This window comes from Oncorhynchus tshawytscha, linkage group LG26, assembly GCF_018296145.1.
Source record: "Oncorhynchus tshawytscha isolate Ot180627B linkage group LG26, Otsh_v2.0, whole genome shotgun sequence".
In the NCBI taxonomy this organism is placed as follows: domain Eukaryota; kingdom Metazoa; phylum Chordata; class Actinopteri; order Salmoniformes; family Salmonidae; genus Oncorhynchus; species Oncorhynchus tshawytscha.
Genome location: NC_056454.1, coordinates 19,459,033 through 19,485,489, shown reverse-complemented (window position 1 = coordinate 19,485,489; position 26,457 = coordinate 19,459,033). Strand labels below are relative to the sequence as shown.

Sequence of the window (26,457 nt, the reverse complement as noted above, 5' to 3'; positions counted from 1 at the left end):
CTCACCATCGGACAGACACGAGCTGTTCACTCCCTCACCATCGGACAGACAGGAGCTGTTCACTCCCTTACCATCGGACAGACAGGAGCTGTTCACTCCCTCACCATCGGACAGACAGGAGCTGTTCACTCCCTTACCATCGGACAGACAGTACTGAAGCATGAAGTCTGATACCAACAGAGAGAGAGTTTCTAACTACAAGACATCAGACTGCTGAACACTTGAACTAAGAATGTGAAATGTCAGAATAATAGTAGAGAGAATTATTTCCTTCAGCTTTTATTTCTTTCATCACATTCACAGTTGGTCAGAAGTTTACATACACTCAATTAGTATTCGGTAGCATTGCCTTTAAATTGTTTAACTTGGGACAAACGTTGCAGGTAGCCTTCCACAAGCTTCCCACAATACGTTGGGTGCATTTTGTCCCATTCCTCCTGACAGAGATGGTGTAACTGAGTCAGGTTTGTAGGCCTCCTTGCTCGCACACGCATTTTCAGTTCTGCCCACAAATCTTCTATGGGATTGAGGTCAGGGGTTTGTGATGGCCACTCCAATACCTTGACTTTGGTGTCCTTAAGCCATTTTGCCACAACTTTGGAAGTATGCTTGGGGTCATTGTCCATTTGGAAGACCCATTTGTGACCATGCTTTAACTTCCTGACTGGTCTTGAGATGTTGCTTCAATATATCCACATAACTTTCCTGCCTCATGATGCCATCTATTTTGTTAAGTGCTATTGTTCCAGGATTTTCCTGCAGAAAAGCAGCCCCACAACATGATGCTGCCACCCCCGTGCTTCACGGTTGGGATGGTGTTCTTCAGCTTGCAAGCCTCCCCCTTTTTCTTCCAAACATAAAGATGGTGATTATGGCCAAACAGTTATATTTTTGTTTCATAAGACCAGAGGACATTTCTCCAAAAAGTACAATCTTTGCCCCCATGTGCAGTTGCAAACCGTAGTATGTCTTTTTTATGGCGGTTTTGGAGCAGTGGCTTCTTCCTTGCTGAGTGGCCTTTCACGTTATGTCGATATAGGACTCATTTTACTGTGGATATAGATACTTTTGTACCTGTTTCCTCCAGCATCTTCACAAGGTCCTTTGCTGTTCCGGGATTGATTTAAACTTTTCACAAACAAAGTACGTTCATCTCTAGGAGACAGAACGCATCTCCTCCCTGAGCGGCATGATGGCTGCGTGGTCCCATGGTGTTTATACTTGCGTACTATTGTTTGTACAGATGAACGTGGTACCTACAGGCATTTGGAAATTGCTCCCAAGGATGAAACAGACTTGTGGAGGTCTACACATTTCTTTTGATTTTCCCATGATGTCAAGCAAAGAAGCACTCAGTTTGAAGGTAGGCCTTGAAATACATCCACAGGTACACCTCCAATTGACTCAAATTATGTCAATTAGCCTATCAGAAGCTTCTAAAGCCATGACATCATTTTCTGGAATTTTCCACGCTGTTTAAAGACACAGTCAACTTAGTGTATGTAAACTTCTGACTCACTGGAATTGTGATACAGTGAATTATAGTGAAATAATCTGTTTGTAAACAATTGTTGGAAAAATGACTTGTGTCATGCACAAAGTAGATGTCCTTCCCGACTTGCTAAAACTATAGTTTGTTAACAAGAAATTTGTGGAGTGGTTGAAAAACTAGTTAATGACTCCAACCTAAGTGTATGTAAACTTCTGACTTTAACTGTATCTATACGTTGTCTGTTCTCGAGGTCCTCATCCTTGGAAGTGAGTTTGACGACATCTGATGATAGCCGGATGACTTGCTCTTCCAGTGTCACCACTTTGTCGGAGTAAATATTTGCGCCATCTTCCAGACTATTCAGACGAGTGTCATGCCTCGCCAAGTCTTCGTTAACGGAGTCGAACTTTATGTTGACCTCGGTGGCGAGAATAGCTATTTGTGCGGATAGGTCAGTGGATAATGATTCCACCTTAGCCAGTCTGTTCAGATTTAATGATAGCCTCCATTACCATGGCTAGGTGGGGGGGAGTCCGTGTCAGGTGAGCCCAAGGCTTCAGCAAAGGCCTGCTCCAAATGTTATTGTCTCAACATTTTAAATCCCTGGTCTTCCAGAAATCCTGCTTATTCCCTCCTGATTCCGGGAAATCTCTAACCAGGATTTCGGAAAACCAGGGAATGTATTGTAAGTTCCCGGAATTTTGCAACCCTAGTCATGAGTGATGATCTAGTATCGAGGAATGCTTCTATTGTCACAGCTATGTGGAACGTGACCATCAGCATGTAACAACATGGCTGACACTATAGGGAGAACGAGAGAGAAGGACACGGGAAGAGAGAGAGAAGGACACGGGAAGAGAGAGAGAAGGACACGGGAAGAGAGAGAGAAGGACACGGGAAGAGAGAGAGAGAGCAGGTGAGTGTAAAAGCGGCCAGTGTTGGAGCAGGGGCACCCAAAAAAGAGATGAGAAAAAGGGGGGAAAAAGCAGAGAAAGTAGAGAGGGATAGAACAGAGGAAGCCTTCATTGCTGTTGAAAGTTGTGTCCTCTCAACCCCATATCCTGAACGAACACACACACACACACACACACACACACACACACACACACACACACACACACACACACACACACACACACACACACACACACACACACAGAGACCCTTTTCCAGGAGGATCAATCGCAGCATTCATCCTGGCCCCAGCTCCATTCCATCCTAGCCCAGGTTAGAGCCACATACCAGGGATAGCTGTTCAGGAGGAGCCCCTCTGGGTGTCCAAACATAAAGCCCTAATGGAGCTATCCTTTATACTGGGCCTATCAATTACACACACTGTGCATCACAGAGGCACAGGCAAAGGTTTACCGACACCCACCCACGTGGGCGCACACACACACCTGGCTTTGAAGGCCTTCTCTCCCATCTCTCTGGCTGCTTTGCGGACATCCTCAGGGATAGCATCAATCTCAGCCTTGGACAACTGGTGCACCTTGTGACCCGCATCTAAACGGTAGGGCCCCCCTTTGCCACCTAGGCCAGCTGTGTCTCTGCCCCCTACAGGACAAACAGAAGTGTTACACATCACAGACGCACGGAAACACACACATTTCATTGCCTGTTATTACTATCATCTGACCCAGTGTCTACCCACCTGTACCCCCGGCCCACTGATTGCCCCCAACATGGGGGGCATTTTTGGGGTCTACCTTGCCGTGTTTGGGGGCCGTCACATCCAGACCACTGTCCCTCTGAACGGTAATCTGAGCGAGAGAGAGAGAGAGCAAGAGAGAGACAGAGAGGGAGAGAGACAGACAGGGAGGGAGAGAGACAGACAGGGAGAGAGAGAGAGAGGGAGAGAGACAGACAGGGAGAGAGAGAGAAAGAGAGAGCGAGAGCGCGCGCGCGAGAGAGAGAGACAGAGAGGGAGAGAGAGCGAGAGAGAGACAGAGGGAGAGAGAGCGAGAGACAGAGAGAGCGAGAGAGACAGAGGGAGAGAGACAGACAGGGAGAGAGAGAGAGAGACAGAGAGACACAGAAGGAGAGAGACAGAGAGAGAGACAGAGAGAAAAGAAGAAAGGAGATGTCAGTTTGTATTTCAGTTAATTAGTAGTCATTTATTGTTTCTCCAAATGATCTGAGAGACAGAGAGAGAAAGAGAGACAGGGAGAGAGAAAGAGAGACAGAGAGGGAGAGAGACATACAGGGAGAGATAGAGAGAGAGAGAGAAAGAGAGAATGAGAGACAGAGAAGGAGAGAGAGAGAGACAGAGAGACACAGAAGGAGAGAGACAGAGAGACACAGAGGGAGAAAGACAGAGAGAGAGAGGGAGAAAGAGACACAGAGAGAGAGAGACAGAGAGACAGAGAGACAGAGAGAGAGACAGAGAGACAGAGAGGGGGTATTGAAGAGAAGGAGCGAGAATGAGAGAGAGACAGGGAGGGGGTATTGAAGAGAAGGAGCGAGAACGAGAGAGAGACAGAGAGGGGGTCTTGAAGAGAAGGAGCGAGAATGAGAGAGGGGAAGAGTACTCTTATGGCCGGTGGGAAAAAAATAAATAAATAACGATCCCAAACCCTCTTCAGCTGTAGACGTTTTCCACCAGAAGTCTATCAGTATGCAGTACACAGCAACACACAGCTCCGCATCTCAGAGTACTCTCTTTCATTCAGCTAGATATGAAGAGAATGTGCAATTTATCTCTCTTCTCTTTCACTGAAGACAGGATGGACAGATCAGGCTCTGTATCCATCCAGTGGAGAGAGGGGGAGGAGGAGGAGAGAGAGGTCAGGGCCCCTAGCATTTCAGTTCCCGCTCAGTGACACTCTCTCAGCCAAGATCCCACACACACACACACACACTTGTGCACTGCTCACATACTCTCTCTTATTCACACTCTCCGCTCTGTCAAGATCACAGTCTTGGAAGCCAGGCACCATGACACTGACACTCACATGTTCTCATATAATCTGACACAAAGATTTCCTTGAATAAGTGAACATTTGACTGTTACTCCCCTTTGTGTGTGTGATGTGTTTTGATGTTTTTTTGCTGTATCATGGAGTGAGCCGTTGAATGTCTTTATTCAGCCTAATCTGAGAGGAACATTCCCCTGGCCGGACCCCACCTTCTTTCCACTGACCAACCCCCACCTTCTCAACTGTGACTATGGCATCAAGTGCACGACCCTGTCAGTCTGTGTACAAGGAGTCTGAAGGTCTACCTCCGGTTGGTGGAGCACGGCGCTTGCAACGCCAGGATAGTGGGTTCGATTCCCGGGACCACCGTACGTAAAATGTGTGCAGGCACGACTGTACGTCACTTTGGATGAAATTGCATATCTTATGACATGAAATATCTAGCTACATGGAGTCTGCTGTGTGGTCGAGGCTCTACAACGTGACACACTTTGTAGCAGAGCCCTGAGCCCTTGGTGCAGTCTATCAGCTGATCTCTATATATACACAGAGGTCAGGCAGATTATACAGCTAAGCCTGATATTTTTATTTTATTTCACCAGGTAGGCCAGTTGAGAACAGGTTCTCATTTACAACTGCGACCTGGCCAAGATAAAGCAAAGCAGTGTGACACAAAAAACACAGAGTTACACATGGGACAAACAAGTGTACAGTCAACAACACAACAGAAAAAAAAGTATATATACAGTGTGTGCAAATGGCGTGAGGAGGTAAGGCAATAAATAGGCCATAGCAGCGAAGTAATTACAATTTAGCAGATTAACACTGGAGTGATAGATGAGCATATGATGGTGTGTAAGTAGTGATACTGGTGTGCAAAAGAGCAGAAAAGTTAATAAAAACAATATGGGGATGAGGTAGGTAGTTTGGGTGGGCTATTTACAGATGGGCTATGTACAGCTGCAGCAATCGGTTAGCTGCTCTGACAGCTGATGTTTAAAGTTAGTGAGGGAAATATACACTCATGAACACGTACGTACAGTGCCTTGCGAAAGTATTCGAAAGTATTCGGCCCCCTTGAACTTTGCGAACTTTTGCCACATTTCAGGCTTCAAACATAAAGATATAAAACTGTATTTTTTTGGGAAGAATCAACAACAAGTGGGACACAATCATGAAGTGGAACGACATTTATTGGATATTTCAAACTTTTTTAACAAATCAAAAACTGAAAAATTGGGCGTGCAAAATAAAATCATGTGTGCCACCCCCACATGTGCACACAAACACACGTGTACACACACACACACACACACACACACACACACACACACACACACACACACACACACACACACACACACACACACACACACACACACACACACACACACACACACACAGTTCATATTCATCATGTGACTCTTCGTCCTTCACCCAGTTTGTGTCATCAGGTCCCCAGTTTCTTTGGCAAGGTACATTTATCACAAAGTGCTTTCTAGCAATCTGACCCTAAACCCATAAAAAGCTAGAGGTGTGAAAGTAAAACCTTCAGAGGAAACCTTCAGAGGAACTAGACTTCAGAGGAACTAGACTTCAGAGGAACTAGACCTCAGAGGAACTAGACTTCAGAGGAAACCTTCAGAGGAACTAGACTTCAGAGGAACTAGACCTCAGAGGAAACCTTCAGAGGAACTAGACTTCAGAGGAACTAGACTTCAGAGGAAACCTTCAGAGGAACTAGACTTCAGAGGAAACCTTCAGAGGAACTAGACTTCAGAGGAAACCTTCAGAAGAACTAGACTTCAGAGGAACTAGACTTCAGAGGAACTAGACTTCAGAGGAACTAGACTTCAGAGGAAACCTTCAGAGGAACTAGACTTCAGAGGAACTAGACTTCAGAGGAACCTTCAGAGGAACTAGACTTCAGAGGAAACCTTCAGAGGAAACCTTCAGAGAAACTAGACTTCAGAGGAACTAGACTTCAGAGGAAACAAGAGGAACTAGACTTCAGAGGAACTAGACTTCAGAGGAAACCTTCAGAGGAACTAGACTTCAGAGGAACTAGACTTCAGAGGAACTAGACTTCAGAGGAAACCTTCAGAGGAACTAGACTTCAGAGGAAACCTTCAGAGGAACTAGACTTCAGAGGAAACCTTCAGAGGAACTAGACTTCAGAGGAACTAGACTTCAGAGGAAACTTCAGAGAAACTAGACTTCAGAGGAACTAGACTTCAGAGGAAACCTTCAGAGAAACTAGACTTCAGAGGAACTAGACTTCAGAGGAACTAGACTTCAGAGGAACTAGACTTCAGAGGAACTAGACTTCAGAGAAACTAGACTTCAGAGGAACTAGACTTCAGAGGAACTAGACTTCAGAGGAACTAGAATTCAGAGGAAACCTTCAGAGGAACTATACTTCAGAGGAAACCCTCAGAGGAACTAGACTTCAGAGGAAACCTTCAGAGGAAACCTTCAGAGGAACTAGACCTCAGAAGGGGACACCCATAGAAATAGAATGATCTAGAATTATAAATTAGAAGCATTTCTATGGCGACACCATCCAGGTGGAAATGGAGTCTGGGAGTGATCATTGCCTGTAAGAGGTGAAAGGTGGCGAACACGTGTCTCCATTTTGATGCATCAGCACCTGTAAAGGGAGACTGACTGGGACTCCATTCTGGCTCATGAGTGTCAGTAAAAATGTGTCCGAGCATGACTCATGTTGAGTCACCAGTGTCAGTAAACAAGTGACATGCGTGATTTATAGAAGCCATACAGTAAATCACTAGCACCCGTATAAGGGCGACTGATGGTGCATGCATCTCCATCTTGGGTTGTGTGTGCCTGTAGAGGCTGACATGTGTCTCCATTCCGGCTCCCCGTTGCTGCGAGTAAGGGGTGAATCAGTGGGATACTGGGCTGCAGCTGCAGTGTGTGTGTGGTCACTTCCCCTCACTCCAACTGCTCACATTACCCGCTGGCCAAGCGAAAGAGAGAGAGCCCAAGACAGCCTCACAGGTGTTACCGGCCCAAAAGACATCTGGACCTGTACCAAACCTACACTATCGCATTCCTACAAGCTAAGAAACATTTAACAAATACCCCTGCCAGGTATGGTGTGTTTGGCTAACAGATTAGAAAAAGGTTCATAAGCAACAGCAAAGAACCTTTTAACCCCTCTGTTTACTCCTATAGTGAGACTACTGGGTAAACCATTTTGTTCTGCATTGAAATGACTGGGATCTCTGAGGGATGGTCGAATTCCATTCGTCGCCAGTATCCAGTCAACATCCCTGGCATGGGGGAATTCCTTGTTAAGGGTGGATGTTGAGTCTCTCTCTACAATTAATAGGCTCGCAACTTTCTGCCCACAGGTGGTTTATGGGGCATGAGGTGTGTGTGTGTGTGTGTGTGTGACTGGCTTGGCCAAGCAGAACTGTAGCGAGAACATAAGATCAGTACAGATATCATTGTCCGGTATAGTGTTGATGTACGTAAGTGTATGTGTGTGTTGATGGGTGATTTCAGTAATGGTGTAATGAAGAAATGTCTCCACTGCGGCGTGGTTGGACATGGGCAGCAGACGCTTCAGAGAACACATACACACAATAGGGCCATTATGAGGTCATAGTGAGCTGTCATTTATAGATCAGGCAAAGAGGTCAATGGAACTCGACCAAAACAATGGAAATGCCATGGAAACGCGTGGGGGAAAGATGCCCAATCTCCTCAGTGCCCCCTAGGAAAATGTTCCCAAATTTTGGCTATTGTTTATTTAACATTTTACGCTTGGATAAAATAGTTTTTAAAATAGTTTTTAACCAGAGCGACTTACAGTAGCAATTAGGGTTAAGTGCCTTGCTCAAGGGCACCTCGGCAGATTGCTTATATGTATATTTCATACTATGTTGAGGTAAAAATCAAAACGCTTGTATGGATTTCAAACCCAACACATGTTCATTCATGTCATCACCAATCAACTGCATTACAGTTAAAAACAACTTTGACTACCCATGACCGATTTCTACATGCTAGCCATGCTACCAGCTTATACAAACGGGAGTTAGCATTTAACAGACTACTTTTAAACCTGAAAAGGGGCCATTTCTAAACGCTGTGCAGTGAAAACAGCCAAATATACCCAGACACACCAAAAAACACAGACTCAGACGCAGGTAAAATTCAACAAACATTAATGACATTATACTAGCTCAAACCTACATGCTCCCACAGTATCCATCCCCATCTCGTTTGTTTTCATAATAAAAAGTGTCTCATTGTTCATCCTTTGGATATTTCTAGGGCTTGAAATACCTTATGCCCCACGGTCTGTGTTCCATTGACCTCTTTACCGCATCTATCTCTCCATCAATGAAAAACAGCAGTGCTCTAGCCTAATTAAACACTGTTTATCAGTGTGTGTGTGTGTGTGTGTGTGTGTGTGTCTGTGTGCGCATGTATCTGTCTCTCGGGCGCCTATACATCAAAGCTGTGGAATATCAGCCTTTGTCCTCATAGCAACTAGCAGCCACTGACATGGCGGCCATCCATTGACAACTGTAGTCAATTCATAGAATCTCTTATACAGTATTATCGGTGTCTGATCATGTTACTTCACTTCCTTTCCCCTTTTAGTTAGCCTTGTTCAAATGGCCGTTTGAGTTCCACAGCTATGTGGTCATTGGACAGATATTGTCATTGTGACCGGAGAGGGTTAAAGGTTAGAGGTCAGATTTGTCGCTCTAATCCAGGACGTCCTGATCCTGGTCTGTAGAGACACAGGGCTCACATTCACTCCACACTCACTCTCTGTGTGTGTGTGTGTGTGTGTGTGTGTGTGTGTGTGTGTGTGTGTGTGTTTCGGCCAGAAACATTTGATAGTGTGTGTGAATGTGTGTGTAGCCATGTTATAGAGAGATGTGTTTGAGGAAGCACAGGGGAAGAAAGTGTTCATGTGTGTAGACAGATAAAATACCTCTCAGCCATGTTACAGAGAAACTCAAACAGCCATGTATGAGGAGGCCTGCTGTTAGCAGACGGCATATCGAGCCTCAAGTATAGTGAGGCTGCATGTGTGTGTGCAATTTCAGAAGGCTTAGTGAGTCAGTGTGTGTAGGTATGTGTGTGAGGGTTTTCAGGGGGCTTATTGGTAGTGTGAGTGTGATTGTGTGTGTGAAGGTAAGCTTACAGTGTTTGCAGAGAGAGAGAGAGCATAGGAAGAGAGTGTGTTTGAAGGGCCATGTTGCGTGTGCTCAAGGTGACCATCAAAGAACCCATAGATGGAGGAATCGAGCCTGAGAGAGGGGCTCTCACTTGTGCTTGTGTCTGTGTGTGTGTGTACCTGTGACCTGAGAGAAACTTTATCTATTTCGATAGCATTAGCAAACATAAGTCTGGACTAGTGCTCTTCATTCCCGGTCATTAATTAATCAGGTGTTCGATTGTGCATTCACTCCAGCCTTCAAGACCATATGATGAGGTTTCCACTTTTGGTACGATCCAATTGTACAAAAAGTATTTGACTTGTCTTTGACTCAAGTCTATGACATGACCATGTCATAACACACTGCACAGTACTTGCCATTGTGTCCCTGACAATACTAACCACCCAAGCCAGGTCAACTCCATCACATCACACAATGACCCCTAGCTAGGGTCAACTACATCCCGCAATGACCCCTAGCTAGGGTCAACTCCATTACATCACACAATGACCCCTAGCTAGGGTCAATTCCATCACATCACACAATGACCCCTAGCTAGGGTCAACTCCATTACATCCCACAATGACCCCGGAGGTGACCGTAGCTAGGAGTCATTGTGTGATGTCAGGTGTTCGAGTTGACCTCCAGCCTAAGACCATATGATGAGGTTTCCACTTTTGTGATGAATTGTACAAAAGTATTTGACCTTTGAGCTAGGGTCAACTACATCACACAATGACCCCTAGCTACGGTCACCTCCGTTACATCACACAATGACCCCTAAGCTAGGGTCAACTACATCACACAATGACCCCTAGCTGGGGTCAACTCCATTACATCACACAATGACCCCTAGCTAGGGTCACCTCCATCACATCACACAATGACCCCTAGCTAGAATCAACTCCATTACATCACACAATGACCCCTAGCTAGGGTCAACTCCATCACATCACACAATGACCCCTAGCTACGGTCACCTCCGTTACATCACACAATGACCCCTAAGCTAGGGTCAACTACATCACACAATGACCCCTAGCTGGGGTCAACTCCATTACATCACACAATGACCCCTAGCTAGGGTCACCTCCATCACATCACACAATGACCCCTAGCTAGAATCAACTCCATTACATCACACAATGACCCCTAGCTAGGGTCAACTCCATCACATCACACAATGACCCCTAGCTAGAATCAACTCCATTAGATCACACAATGATCCCTAGCTATGGTCAACTAGCTAGGGTCAACTCCATTACATCCCACAATGACCCCTAGCTAGGGTCAACCCCATTACATCAGTGCTACAATTATACTTAACATACTTCACATTATACCCATTAACAAAGAAAGACCAGTGATGACCTGTCTCTCATTCACAAAGACTACAACTGGAGGAATGTGAGAGAGAAAGTACACATTTTCCTCAGGGCTCTCTAACTAGTGTTCCACACAGCGTTGCAGACTCCAGGACTGTTTGTGGTTCAGCAACACTCTACACTGAGTGTACACAATTAAGAACACCTGCTCTTTCCATGATATAGACTGACCAGGTGAATCCAGGTGAAAGCTATGATCCCTTATTGATGTCACTTGTTAAATCCACTTCAATCAGTGTAGATGAAGGGGAGGAGACAGGTTAAAGAATGATGTTTAAGCCTTGAGACATGGATTGTGTACGTGTGCCATTCAGATGGTGAATGGGAAAGACGAAAGATTGAAGTGCCTTTGAACAGGGTATGGTAGTAGGTATCAGGCACACCGTGTCAAGAACTGCAACGCTGCTGGATTTTTCACACTCAACAGTTTCAAGAATGGAACACCACCCAAAGGACATCCAGCCAACTTGACACAACTGTGGGAAGCATTGGAGTCAACATGGGCCCGATGAATTGAGGCTGTACACTCAGTGTATAAGGGTGAATATTTGTGACACAACATTGCCTCATGATGGTGACAATAGGGACTACAGGATGTAGGCTGCAGTATTAGTTTTCAGAACTTTGAAGGACACAGGTACAGGCTACTACTGCACATTTAACAGGATCTGTACAATCTTAAAGTCAACTCTAGTCATTATATTTCTATATATCTACAAATTCAGAACATTTAACCTCACTAAACCATTCCCGGTCCTACCTGTATGGGCCTGCCGTCCTCTGAGCCAATCATGGTCCTCCATTCCAGCAGGGAGCGCTGCAGGTTCTCCAATCCTGTCTCCCAGAGCCGCACATACCCGCCCATATCCACCGTGACCACGCCCCCCGAACCCAGACCGGCCAATAGCACGTCAGAGTCGGACACCTTCGAAATCCACGATGTGTAAGGAGAGACACTAAGAGACCTGTTAATCAGATGAAACAATCAATTAGAGAGAGGGTGCGAGACAACGAACCAATCCGATGAGTGTTCTAGTAAACCAATCAGAGGATGGAGTTTTCAGACACAGTATTCTTTAATATTTCAACTACTCCCAATCCCAAATCCACTCCAGCCCCTAGACACTTGTGTAGATCAGAAGGGATTGGATAGGTATACTCTGTGAAAGTGACGGCCACTTCCTCTTTACTTCCTTATGTTTCCCCCATACAGCACTGTTTTGAACTGGCTTCACAATTATATAATTAAATTAATTAAATTACTTACGCGGTCATTGAAGATATATACAATTATTTTAGTTTTTGAAGTTTTTAGTATTTTTTTTCACTTGAAGAACATTGCGCTCATTGAAAACCATTTTCTTTTTAAATACAAAAGTTTAAAAACAACAAGGCTGAGGGGCAGTCACTTCCTGGTTACTTAGCAACACATGTAGCTCAACCTCTGACAGAGTAAGTGGAACTCTCACCATATTACTTATACTTATCCAATCCTTTCAGATCCACATACAGTACCTTTGGAAAGCATTCAGATCCCTAGACTTTTTCCACATTTTGCTACATTACAACCCTATTCTAAAATGGATTAAATAAACACAAATCTTCAGCAATCTACACACAATACCCCATAATGACAAAGCAAAAACAGGTTCTGAGAAATTTTTGCAAATGTATAAAAAATATATATATTATTATTATTTACATAAGTATTCAGACCCTTTGCTATGAGACTCGAAATTGAGCTGTGCATCCTGTTTCAATTGATCACCCTTGAGATATTTCTACAACTTGATTGGAGTCCACCTGTAGCAAATTAAATGTATTCGATATGATTTAGAAAAGCACAAACCTGTCTATATAAGGGCCCACAGTTGACAGTGCATGTCAGAGCAAAAACCAAGCCATGAGGTCGAAGGAATTGTCCGTAGAGCTCCGAGACAAGATTGTGTCAAGGCTCAGATCTGGGGAAGGGTACCATAACATTTCTGCAGCACTGAACGTCCCTAAGAACAGAATGGACTCCATCATTCTTAAATTAAAGAAGTTTGGAACCACTAAGACTCTTCCTAGAGCTGGGCACCCGGCCAAACTGAGCAATCGGGTGAGAAGGGCCTTGGTCAGGGAGGTGCCCAAGAACCCGATGGTCACTCTGACAGAGCTCTAGAGTTCCTCGTTGAAAACGGTAAAACCTTCCAGAAGGACAACCATTTCTGCAGCACCCCACCAATCAGGCCTTTATGGTAGACTGGCCAGACGGAAGCCACTCCTCAGTAAATGGCACATGACAGCCCGCTTGGAGTTTGCCAAAAGGCACTTAAAGACTCTCAGACCATGAGAAACAAGATGACCTGAATACAAAGTGTCACATCTGGAGGAAACCTGGCACCATCCCTAAGGTGAAGCATGGTGGTGGCAGTATCATGCTGTGGGGATGTTTTTCAGAGGCAGGAACTGGAAGACTAATCAGAATCGAGGCAAAGGTGAACAGAGCAAAGTACAGAGATATACTTGATGAAAACCTGCTCCAGAGCGCTCAGTCTGGACAACAGGACAACGATCCTAAGCACACAGCCAAGACAATGCAGGTGTGGCTTCAGGACAAGTCTCTGAATGTCCTTGAGTGGCCCAGCCAGAGCCCGGACTTGAACCCAATCGAACATCTCTGGTGAGACCTGAAAATAGCTGTGCAGCAAAGCTCCCCATCCAACCTGACAGAGCTTGAGAGGATCAGCAGAGAAGAATGGGAGAAACTCCCCAAATACAGGTGTGCCAAGCTTGTAGCATCATACCCAAGAATACTTGAGGCTGTAATTCCTGCCAAAGGTGCTTCAACAAAGTACTGAGTAAAGGGTTTGAATACTTATGTAAATGTGATTAAAAAAATAATTTTGAAAACATTTTTTGCAAACACACTTTGTCATTATGGGGCATTGCGTGTAGATTTAATTCATTTTAGAATAAGGCTGTAACCTAACAAAATGTGGAAAAAGTCAAGGGGTCTGAATACTTTCCGAAGGCACTGTACGTGTATAGGGAGGTAGAGGCTATGTGTGGGTGGATTTGGGTTAGTGGGCTATCAGAGTCCAGATATACCTTGGGACAGGAATATACTTCAGCTTCTTAGAGTTCAGGTCAGTCACCTCCAGGTAGGCAGCGGTCATCGGGGGTGTGACGTCTGTGTGACACACATGTACAAACACCCACACACACACAAACAAACAAATTATTGAATATCCCAGGTTAAGGGTATGAATCAGACTTGGTTGTCTCTACACCAAAGTCAGCTATGCTATTGTACAATGAGGCTCTGACCTGGGGGGAAGATATCTTTCAGGGGCACCTGTCCAGGTGGTAGGGCCCGGACCACCTGATTGGCCGACAGCAGACTGACACAGTTGGTCCGTTTGGCCACGCTGGACTTCAGCCCGCCCCGGGAGAAAATTTGACCTCCCGAGTCCCCGCCCCTCATCTCTGATAGGTCCACGTCCCTCTTAAAGCTGTACACCTCATTAGGAGACTACAGTGCAGGGAGAGAGAAACAACAAAGCGATTCTAACTAACTAACACCTCTAATCAAAAGTCATGACACCTTTTATTAAAAGGAATTACAGTTGAAGTCGGAAGTTTACATAGACCTTAGCCAAATACATTTAAACTCAGTTTTTCACAATTCCTTTTATTTAATCCCCATAAAAATGTCCTATCTTAGGTCAGTTAGGATCACCACTTTATTTTAAGAATGTGAAATATCCGAATAATAGTAGAGAGAATGATTTATTTTGGCTTTTATTTCTTTCATCACATTCCCAGTGGGTCAGAAGTTTACATACACTCAATTAGTATTTGGTAGCATTGCCTTTAAATTGTTTAACTTGGGTCAAACGTTTCGGGTAGCCTTCCACAAGCTTCCCACAATACGTTGGGTGAATTTTGGTCCATTCCTTCTGACAGAGCTGGTGTAACTGAGTCAGGTTTGTAGGCCTACTTGCTCGCACACACTTTTTCAGTTGTGCCCACAAATGTTCTATGGGATTGAGGTCAGGGCTTTGTGATGGCCACTACAATACCTTGACTTTGTTGTCCTTAAGCCATTTTGCCACAACTTTGGAAGTATGCTTGGACTCATTGTCCATTTGGAAGACCCATTTGCGACCAAGCTTTAACTTCCTGACTGATGTCTTGAGATGTTGCTTCAATATATCCACATAATTTTCTTTCCTCGTGATGCCATCTATTTTGTGAAGTGCACCAGTCCCTCCGGCAGCAAAGCACCCCCACAACATGATGCTGCCACCCCCGTGCTTCACAGTTGGGATGGTGTTCTTCGGCTTGCAAGCCTCCCCTTTTTCCTCCAAACATAACGATGGTCATTATGGCCAAACAGTTCTATTTTTGTTTCATCAGACTAGAGGACATTTCTCCAAAAAGTACGATCTTTGTCCCCATGTGCAGTTGCAAACCGTAGTCTTGCTTTTTTATGGCGGTTTTGGAGCAGTGGCTTCTTCCATGCTGAGCGGCCTTTCAGGTTATGTCGATATAGGACTCGTTTTGCTGTGGATATAGATACTTTTGTACCTCTCTAACCAAAAGTCAAGATATTTCTCATCAAAAAGTCTTGGTAGCTATAATAAAAACTAATTGATCATTATACGCTGGTCTCTCACCATGAGGTCAGGGAAGCCCACTATGATGCGTGCGTAGGAGGAGGTGTCAGAGAGGAGTCGGTTGGGAGAGACTATCTTCTGACCCAGGGCTGCACTCAGGTTCTCATTAGGCAGCTGGTCACTACCCACTGTCTGGGGTACACACATCTCATCTGAGAGACAGAGGGGGGAGAGAGAGGGAGGAAGAAAGAGAGAGGGACAGACAGAGAGAGGGAGAGAGGCAGGGGGGAGAAAGAGAGAGGGAATGAGGGAAGCAGAGAGAGGAGAGGAGGGAGAGAGAGAGGGAAAGAGGTAGGGAGAAGGAGGGAGACAGAGATATAGATTTATATGGGCAGGTGGGGGTAGATGGGGAAAGAAAGGGAGATGGGGGGTGAAGAAAGAAGAAAAGCGAGAGGAAAGAGCGAGGGAGAGAGATGGGGAGGAGAAAGAAGGTTGAGGACGGGTATGGACTTAGTGTCAGGGACATGAAATGACTCATGTCCTCACCTTATATGTTGAGTGTTCTGTTGTGTTACCTGAGCTGGCTCCATGGCCAGTGCTGACGCCGTCCTCACTGACGCTGTGTAGCTGACACACCCCAGAGTCTTCTGCTCCCATGTGCATTGGTTTGGTCAGCAGGAACTTCCTGTAAACAAAGATACCCCCCGGATCCCACCCCCTCGATGAATGAGGATAGAAGAAGAGCAGAGGAGAAGAGAAGAAATGAGAAGAGAAAAGATGAAAAGAGGAAAGAAGAGAGGTGAATGAGGGAGTAGAGCAGAGTAAAGGAGAGGAGTAGAGCAGAGTAAAGGAGAGGAGCAGAGTAAAGGAGAGGAGTAGAGCAGAGTAAAGGAGAGGAGCAGAGTAAAGGAGAGGAGTAGAGCAGAGTAAAGGAGAGGAGCAGAGTAAAGGAGAGGAGCAGAGTAAAGGAGAGGAGCAGAGTAAAGGAGAGGAGTAGAGCAGAGTAAAGGAGAGGAGCAGAGTAAAGGAGAGGAGCAGAGCAGAGTAAAGGAGAGGAGCAGAGTAAAGGAGAGGAGTAGAGCAGAGTAAAGGAGAGGAGCAGAGTAAAGGAGAGGAGCAGAGTAAAGGAGAGGAGCAGAGCAGAGTAAAGGAGAGGAGCAGAGTAAAGGAGAGGAGCAGAGCAGAGTAAAGGAGAGGAGCAGAGCAGAGTAAAGGAGAGGAGCAGAGCAGAGTAAAGGAGAGGAGCAGAGTAAAGGAGAGGAGCAGAGCAGAGTAAAGGAGGGAGCAGAGCAGAGTAAAGGAGGGGAGCAGAGCAGAGTAAAGGAGAGGAGCAGAGCAGAGTAAAGGAGGGGAGCAGAGCAGAGTAAAGGAGATGAGCAGAGCAGTGTAAAGGAGAGGAGGAGAGCAGAGTAAAGGAGAGGAGCAGAGCAGAGTAAAGGAGAGGAGTAGAGCAGAGTAAAGGAGAGGAGCAGAGTAAAGGAGAGGAGCAGAGCAGAGTAAAGGAGAGGAGCAGAGTAAAGGAGAGGAGCAGAGCAGAGTAAAGGAGAGGAGAAGAGCAGAGTAAAGGAGATGAGCAGAGCAGAGTAAAGGAGAGGAGCAGAGCAGAGTAAAGGAGGGGAGCAGAGCAGAGTAAAGGAGAGGAGCAGAGCAGAGTAAAGGAGGGGAGCAGAGCAGAGTAAAGGAGAGGAGCAGAGTAAAGGAGGGGAGCAGAGCAGAGTAAAGGAGGGGAGCAGAGCAGAGTAAAGGAGAGAAGCAGAGCAGAGTAATGGAGAGGAGCAGAGTAAAGGAGAAGAGCAGAGCAGAGTAAAGGAGATGAGCAGAGCAGAGTAAAGGAGAGGAGCAGAGTAAGGGAGAGGAGCAGAGCAGTGTAAAGGAGGGGAGCAGAGCAGAGTAAAGGAGAGGAGCAGAGTAAAGGAGGGGAGCAGAGTAAAGGAGAGGAGCAGAGTAAAGGAGGGGAGCATAGTAAAGGAGGGGAGCAGAGTAAAGGAGGGGAGCAGAGTAAAGGAGGGGAGCAGAGTAAAGGAGGGGAGCAGAGCAAAGGAGAGGAGCAGAGTAAAGGAGAGGAGCAGAGTAAAGGAGAGGAGCAGAGTAAAGAAGGGGAGCAGAGTAAAGGAGAGGAGCAGAGTAAAGGAGAGGAGCAGAGTAAAGAAGGGGAGCAGAGTAAAGGAGAGGAGCAGAGCAGAGTAAAGGAGGGGAGCAGAGTAAAGGAGAGGAGCAGAGTAAAGGAGAGGAGCAGAGTAAAGGAGAGGAGCAGAGTAAAGAAGGGGAGCAGAGTAAAGGAGAGGCGAGTAGAGGATTAATTACTTGTTGGTGTTGCTCTCCACCAGTAGCCAGCGATCTTCTGCCACCAGAAATACCTTGCTGAGGTTGATGGGGAGGGAGATGGTGTGAACCCGGCCCTCCAGCACATCCAGCACATCCAACTGGTTACTACAGCAACACAGGAGGGACACACTTCACTTTACAGTTTCCAAAAAGCAAAGGGGAAGGAGGTAGAGTAGCAATGAGCTGAGCTTACCCGCCCTCCTTGTAGAACAGGAGCCAGTTCTTGTAGGCAAACTCCCGGCACATCTTATGACCTCCCTAATAAAGAACATTCTGAATTACGTAGTGTACAGTACACAGGTGACAACCTGTTTTGGTGTCTCGAGTCATTGTACTGTAAAAGAGATATTCACAAAAAACCGTCCACGCATGTATGACATACTGTATCCTGTGTATGACATACTGTATCCTGTGTATGACATACTGTATCCTGTGTATGACATACTGTATCCTGTGTATGACATACTGTATCCTGTGTATGACATACTGTATCCTGTGTATGACATACTGTATCCTGTGTATGACATACTGTATCCTGTGTATGACATACTGTATCCTGTGTATGACATACTGTATCCTGTGTATGTGGCATATTATGTCTGACTTTATCTTGTGGATTTTGTTGTACAAGTGGTAGAAAGGAAGTGGTCAGATGGCCGAATGGAGTTTCAGTGGGTATGAGACCTGTGCCTCCTTGCTGCTGCTCCACCATTTGGAAGCTTTAGGGGCGGGCTGTTCTGGCTCCTGTGACAGAATGAGTCTCCTCACCGCTCCTGTTAATACGTCTAGATGTAATACTGTGTTACTCTGTGTGAGAGAGAGAGAGAGCGAGAGCGAGAGCGAGAGCGAGAGAGAGAGAGAGAGAACTTGGTTAGAAAGAGCAGTTGCGGGAGAATCAGGCCACAGTGATCTGCAGGACTAAGCTGTGTTATGCAGGTAGGCTACATCTGGAAGGACCAAGGATTTTGTCTGTTCCACATGCGGAACTGTGGCGAGCGGTCTCCTCGGACATTAAAGCACCATAGATTCATTCCTCCCTTCACACCCCAGTCACCAGGGGGCGCCACTATCCAGTGTTAATCTTCCACGACAGTGAGTGGTCACTGTGCATGCGTGTCTGCGTGCGTGTAAGTGTCTCGCTCAGCTAAGCCACGGCTTTTATTCATGACTCACACAGCTAAATCTTCAGTTAACTTCTTAAGGGGAAAGCCAAGAGGCAGGGGAATAGCAATCCCAGGACTATCCCTCCCTCCACCATACTGTAATAGCTTCCTTATGGCATAGCTCTTTGAACTCAGATATATATATATATATATACGTATAGAAACCAACTGTCACTCTTTGAGAGTTGGTGCTGGAGTGTGTGTGCGTGTGTGTATGTGCGCACGCGTGTGTGTTCTGGCTAGCTGACCGTGTTCCATTAAAAACATGTCTTTCTCGTTGTATTTTTTTTCTCCCCTGAGAGAGCCATGACCTCTGCATAACCTCCGTTATGATATCTGGAGTTCCATTTGTTTGGACAGGAGAAATGACATACTATCACTCACTTTCTCTCTCTCTTTCTGTTTTCCTGTCCTCCACCCAAAACAAAGGCTATTTCTTCCCCCCTAATACGGCAAAGCTGTATAATCGTTTGGGTCATGAAAGAGCGCACGGCGTGTGCCTACGTATCCGTTTTCAGCCATCTCTCAGAGTCTGGAGCTATAGGAGGTCTCCCCTACCTGTTCCTCATGTAGCACCACCTGTCCCTCCAGTGGGCTGCCCAGGGCAGCGACAGTCACAAAGGGCTGCCAGACTCCACTGATGGTCCTGGGGAAGACATCATAGAGCTCCATACACTGGACTGTGTCCCCGCTCTCCTTCATGGCAAACAGGCACACCGGGTTACACGTAGCCATGTAGATCGCATCTGAAACAGGAAGTTAGTGTGCTAGTGTGTGGAGGAGGTGGGGGCTGTTGTGTACTCTTGTTCTCTCGTTGCGTGCAGACACACTGGGTTACATGTAGCCACACAGTTTGCGATGTGTGTGTGTGTGTGTGTGTGTGTGTGAGGTGTGTTTAAATGCATGCGTGTGGCGTGTGTATGGATCTCCTACCGTTGTTGGTGGTGATGTCACAGATGATGTTGACCTCGCTCATAGGGATCTGCCAGGTAGCTTTCTCTTCGGTGAAGCTCAGAGCTCTGGACTCCTGCCTCTCACAGGGATAGCCCTGCACACGTAGAAACACTGGCCCCTACAAACACAGTGCACAAAGTCAAGGACACAAATTGACGGCCCCGTCTAGAAACCTCTAGCCCCTATGCACTTCATAAACTGTGTGTGTGTTAGTACCTTTAAAATGTGTGTGTGTGTGTTAGTATCTTTAAAATGTGTGTGTGTGTTATTACCTTTATATCGATAGGGTGAGTCTCTGTAGGGCAGAGCAGTTTGCGCCGGGCGTTCCCCTCCTGGTTGGTGGTCCAGTAGCCAGACATCCTGACCTCTGGGAGGGGAAGCCTAGGAGGGAGGGGGAAGAGGTCACAGGTCATTACCATGACAACCACACACAGCACTATCAGAAAGGTGTGAAGGACTCTTAGGATACATCTCAATGAAGCCCTATTCCCTAAAGTACAAATAAGGCTCTAGGACTGACTAAAACTAAGTGCACTACATGTATACAGGGTAAGTGTAGTATCGTATGGGATTAAATTTACCCCTTTTTCTCCCCAAGTTCATGGTTTCCAATTGGTAGTTAGAGTCTTGTCTCATTGCTGCAACTCCCGTACGGACTTGGGAGAGGCGAAGGTCGAGAGCCGTGCATCCTCCGAAACACAACCCAACCAGCCGCACTGCTTCTTGACACAATCCCCACTTAACCCGGAAGCCATCCGCACCAACGTGTCAGAGGAAACACTGTACACCTGGCGACCGTGTCAGCGTGCACTGTGCCCGGCCTGCCACAGCAGTCACTAGTGCGCGATGGGACAAGGACATCACAGCCGGCCAAACTATCCCCTAACCCGGACGACACTGGGCCAATTGTGTGCCGCCCCATGGGTCTCCCGGTCGCTGCCGGCTGCGACAGAGCCTGAACCCAGAATCTCTAGTGGCACAGCTAGTACTGCGATGCATTGCCTTAGACCACTGCGCCAATCGTGAGGACATATCGTATGGGATTTGAGTAAAAAGATACGGGGGTGCATCTCAGTCAAACATTCATCGTCTTCTCTCCCTCATCTGCACTAATCTGAAAATACAGACTAGGGGATATCAATAAGTTGTGCGTTTTGTGTGGTCTGTGAATAAATAGCATTTTGTGTGGTCTGTGTATAAATACTGTCTGATGTGTCTGTCCAGATCTTCTATGGAAACCCACACTTTCCCATGACTCACTGCTGGGTTTAGGCCACGGCGTAATAGGTTGCAAGTGGGATGTAAGAAACACAATATACCAAACCACCAGGAACTGTCCAACTCTATAGAAATCACCCTAAAAATAGAAATTCTGAAGGCATTATACAACGTGTCTAGTAACCGCTTGTCCCAATTTGGACTGCTCAAGTTCACAGAGTAGAGATATTTACTTGATACAACTGGGCAAAAAGGATTGTGGAAGGTTATTCCGTGTATTGGCTAAATCCCATTTTAGATTGCGACCAAAGCATTTCTATTTAATAAATATGGGGAATTGAATACGACAATGCGGTACACACCAGGGTTGGGCTCAATAACATTTTGGAATTGATTCCCACTCAACTCATTAATATAAATTGGAATTGAATTAGCCCCACCCCACAGGATGCAGAATTTGAATGATAGGAAGTAGAATTGAATTCAGTGCAATTCAAATAAATTTCACTCAGTCATAGAACATTGAATCGGACAGGTCACTTCCAGATACCAAAGAATACATCACTTTTCTCTGGGAACAATGTTAATTCACTCTTTGAAACTTGGTGCTTAGAATAGGAGAGGCGCCTATTATACTTCCACCAAACATTTCATTTGGCTTCTTTTTGAAGGCCTCACAGGGTCAACTTGAGTGTTAAACTAATGCATTCTGGAAAGTGTATGAATGAATGAAATATAATAACTTTGAATATTTGCAAACAGGTTTTGTTTCCCTAGATCATTCATTTTAGGAGTTTGTCCTGAAAATCAATTGTTTCAACAATATTTTAAATGCATGTCTATAACAACATGTTTGATGTTTTACAATATGTATATTTGTATAGACTACAACTAAAATAGAATGAGGCACTTGAATTTCATTTAATTTCACCAACTTCAATGATATTTCATTTAATTCAAATTGCAATTCTATATACTGTTGTTTACTTCAATTAAATATCAATTACAATTCAATAATTGAATATGAATTTAGATGCATTCTCAATTCAATTCTGAATTGAATCCAACCCTGGTACACATGCCTGTCTGGTGTTAAGTTGCCATGCCTGGAATCAGGTTGCCGTACAGTACCAGTAGACAGCCTTAGTAATAGCACATCTAACCTAGTCTATTAAACACAATCATATCATACCAATCTAGACTCATAAAGACTCGTCATGGAAGGAAAATACTTGTTTCTTCCCTGTTTGGCCCTCAAGATTGTTCTACTTGAGGATTATAAAAGACAACTTCACAAAAACAGGGTTTATAATGAAAAACAGGAGGCAGAAGAAACAAATATTTTCCTTTATTAAAATCTATACATTCATGATGAGATGGAATATAATCTTAAATTAATCCTTACCTGCCTTTCTAATGAAACGAGGAAATACTTCATTTAATCGGAATAGAGGAGTATTGAGATGGTAAAACATCATACATTCAAACCTAAAACATTTGAATATATAAAAAAAGGCTAAGTAACACACACACACACAACTGTACAACCGTATAGGTAGATGCATAACAGTACATACATACTGTATAACTAAGCATCAACGTTGGCCAGTAGTGAGTGGTTATGCTTGCGAGGCACAGTAGACAGTTACTAATCTACGATAGCAGACTCGTGTGTAGGGAAAAGTAAAGAAACTATCCATGCTATCCTCATTCCTGGGGGAGGTACACTGTCAGTACATGGTCATGTCTAAGGGGGGTTTAATCTTATTAAACAGCTAACAGCAAGTGGCTTGTCCAATTAGTGTCTTTTTAGTGGCCTGTTGAACAAGCCTTACCGTAGCCCCTCTCTAGCAAGGCACACTGATTGTGTCACAGTCAGAGTTATTTGACCACGACTCGACGCCCATCTCATGTGACCGTACACACTTCTTTCTGTCCTCTCTCCCTCTTTCTATGTATCTGTTCCGGGCTCAGGGTGCCAGTGTATGCTAGAGGCCAGGGTGTGTGTGTGTGTGATTCTCCCGTGGTCACGGTGGTCTTACTCCTTGGCCAGGTGGACGCTGCTGGGCTTGGCTCCGATGGGAATGCCGTGCTTGTGCAGCGCTTCGATCAGTACCTCCCGCGTGTCCTTGTTGTACGAGTCAAAGTCAAAGACGTTCCGCACCACGTTGGCCAAACCCTCATCTGGGAATCTCTGTATGGTGAGTGACAGGGGGGAGAGAAAGAAGGGGGAGCGCAATGGAGAGAGAGAGAGAATAAACACCCAGCAGTAGTGTAAGTGTAACCAGTAGGGTCAGTGTGAGGACAATACACAGCTCATCCCTCTCTTCTTACCTCCCTACTTTCCCGGCTAACTATCCCTACACTAACTTCACTCTCTGTGTTGCCATGGGGATGTGCTCCTCTCTGCCCCGATGATTAATGATACGAGAGGTAAAAATAGAAGCATGTCATATTAGAATACAGGTGTGCCAAGCTTGTAGCGTCATACTCAAGAAGACTCAATGCTCTAATCGCTGCCAATGGTGCTTCAACAAAGTACTGAGTAAAGGGTCTGATTACTTATGAAAATTAGATATTTCCGTTTAAAAAAAATATATATATAAATACGCAAACATTTCCAAAAACCTATTTTTGCTTTGTCAGTATGGGGGTATTGTGTGTAGAGAGAGAAATGTTCTTTGTTAATCAATTTTAGAATAAGGCTGTAATGTGACAAAAAGTGGAAAAAGTCAAGGGGTCTGAATACTTTCTGTATACAGTATATGTCTCTTAAGGGTACGCATGCATGTTTCTCTCCAGGCAGGCTGAGGGCATGGAAGTGGGAGTTATCCGACGGGAGGTAACATGGTCACTCAGACACAAGGACACCCTTAGGACATTCCCCCATGAATTAAACACTACATTATTAACTCTTCATAAAAGAACTCTGACCCAGGGCCTCCCGGGTGGCGCAGTGGTTAAGGGCGCGACCGGGAGGTCCGTGGGGCGACGCACAATTGGCCCAGCATCGTCTGGGTTAGGGAGGGCTTGGCCGGTAGGGATATCCTTGACTCATCGCGCACCAGTGACTCCTGCAGCGGGCTGGGCGCAGTGCGCGCTAACCAAGATTGCCAGGTGCACAGTGTTTCCTCCGACACATTGGTGCGGCTGGCTTCCGGGTTGGATGCGCGCTGTGTTAAGAAGCAGTGCGGCTTGGTTGGGTTGTGTATCGGAGGACGCATGACTTCCAACCTTCGTCTCTCCCGAGCCCGTACGGGAGTTGTAGCGATGAGACAAGATAGTAGCTACTAAACAAATAGACACCACGAAATGGGGGAGAAAAAAGAAAAGAAAAACACAAAAAAAGAACTCTGACCCACTAAAGCATCAAACCACTGTTCTGGCACGAGTATATGTGGTTTGTGTGTGTGTGTAGCACACCTGCAGATGTTTGACTATATTGACCACCTCCCTGGTGGAGTAGGGGTAGGTGATGGTGCCTTGGTCTGCCATGGCACGTAGCTCTCCGAAGGCCGCCACCAGCTTGTGCAGGGTGGCGTCGGGAACCGCTGGCCCGTACTGCTTCAGCATGGCAAACTCCGCCTGCGGCTTAGGGTTGTCCACCGCGTGGCAGCTGAAGATGTCACCTGTAATATGTTTATGTCAACATGTGTCAACTTGCCGTATAAGTGACGTTACCGTGACATAGCTGATGAGAACATCAATTTGGTGTTTGTTTTGACCAGGCATTTCGTAAACGCTTATGTGCTACTTATGAACGTGGTATGTATGGCTTATGAGTGTGTTTTCAAGTCCTTATGTAGAGACCGTTCGACTAAAGTGTTGCCGCTCTTTAAGGGATACTTCGGGATGTTGGCAATGAGGCCGTTAATCTAGTCCCCCAGAGTCACATGAACTCGTGGATACCATGTTTATGTCTCTGCGAGCAGTTTGAAGGAAGTTGTTAACTCGCGCTAGCACAATGACTAGCATGCTAGTAGATAGAGACTTCCAGCCGTTGCACTAACGACAGTTAGCATTGGCTCAGGAAACTACCGCTAAATTCAATCATACTGGACACAGAGACATACAAATGCTATCCACTATGGCTTATGAAGTCCTTATGTAGGTACCTTTCAAGTAAAGTATTACTGCAAATGCTGAGTCTTACCCAGTGAGCCAAAGAAGTCATTTCCCAAGAAGGGGAAGCCAGGTCTGTTAGCCAGGACCAGCATCCTGAAGTCTGGGTGCATGGCTATGGTGTTAGGTCTCCTCTCTGCTTCGAATGGGTCTAATGAGGACACAACACACTGTAAGTACAAAACACACATGCACAGACTCACACGTGCACACTCCCTTCAGCCAAAACAAAGAGTGGTTTAGGCAGGTGACAAAGAAGTGTCCCAGGTACTCTTTAGAGACAGGGGGGATAATTGAAGGAATAAATAGAAGATAGAATGACAACAAAGATAAACAGATCTATGATATACAATCCAGGGCCATCCAAGCCACTCACAGGGGTTAGCATAAAAGCCTTTATGGACAGGTACCAGTAGACTTCGAGTCGTAGGCTGTTTACGCTTGGCTTTACTTTCCACTTCTAACTAAACGTACCTAATAGACTGTCACTATGCTGAATAGTCTAGCCTCACAGAGGAATGTAAACAATACTGTGTGTGTGTGTGTGTGTCTGGTAGTCCATGCGAGTGTGTACCAGAGACGATCCTGCGTCCGTCTGCGAGGATCATCTCTCCACTCTCCACCAGGGTCTTCAGTATACAGGTGACGTTAGTGGGAGCTTTGTCTGCCTCGTCTATCACTAGGATGTGGCCCATCTTCACAGCTTTCACCTACACAGGCACACGCACAGTGTGTAAATACCATAATTCAGTGTTAAAGGGAGTAGGAGAGAGAGAGTGGGATGGAGAGCAAAACTTAACAAAACCCAGAAACACAAGATTGAAATGAACAAGTGATCTAGCCCCAAGAGTAAAATGTTCACAGCTGGAGGTGAATAACTAGAACGCATACATCGACTATTAGCGGAGTGAGGCCAAAGGTCAGAGAAAGACGGGAATGCTACCAAACATTGGGGGGGAAAAAGATCTTCAGCTGAATACTTAACCCGTGTAAAAGACCCCAAACAAATACAAACCTGAACCAAATACAGAAATAGTGATCATAGACTGGCAACTGACAGGACACCATC

General features: G+C 45.6%; 1 protein-coding gene across 2 annotated transcripts in view; it reads right to left on the bottom strand.

Annotated features, from left to right (window-relative positions):
* vwa8 (von Willebrand factor A domain containing 8) overlaps window positions 1-26,457 on the bottom strand; it is an 83,656-nt gene that overhangs the window by 19,804 nt on the left and 37,395 nt on the right. For both annotated transcript variants that reach the window (XM_042306891.1, XM_042306892.1), the window contains exons 23-39: window positions 25,963-26,098; window positions 25,420-25,539; window positions 24,690-24,895; window positions 23,309-23,460; window positions 20,321-20,429; window positions 20,028-20,166; window positions 19,653-19,840; window positions 18,616-18,738; window positions 18,125-18,189; window positions 17,911-18,036; window positions 16,182-16,291; window positions 15,667-15,818; window positions 14,315-14,519; window positions 14,096-14,177; window positions 11,763-11,967; window positions 3,147-3,255; window positions 2,893-3,049 (exon numbers count right to left, since the gene is read on the bottom strand). In XM_042306891.1, coding sequence (XP_042162825.1) covers window positions 2,893-3,049; window positions 3,147-3,255; window positions 11,763-11,967; window positions 14,096-14,177; window positions 14,315-14,519; window positions 15,667-15,818; window positions 16,182-16,291; window positions 17,911-18,036; window positions 18,125-18,189; window positions 18,616-18,738; window positions 19,653-19,840; window positions 20,028-20,166; window positions 20,321-20,429; window positions 23,309-23,460; window positions 24,690-24,895; window positions 25,420-25,539; window positions 25,963-26,098 — 2,384 coding nt within the window. The remainder of the gene's footprint in view (window positions 1-2,892; window positions 3,050-3,146; window positions 3,256-11,762; window positions 11,968-14,095; window positions 14,178-14,314; window positions 14,520-15,666; window positions 15,819-16,181; window positions 16,292-17,910; window positions 18,037-18,124; window positions 18,190-18,615; window positions 18,739-19,652; window positions 19,841-20,027; window positions 20,167-20,320; window positions 20,430-23,308; window positions 23,461-24,689; window positions 24,896-25,419; window positions 25,540-25,962; window positions 26,099-26,457) is intronic.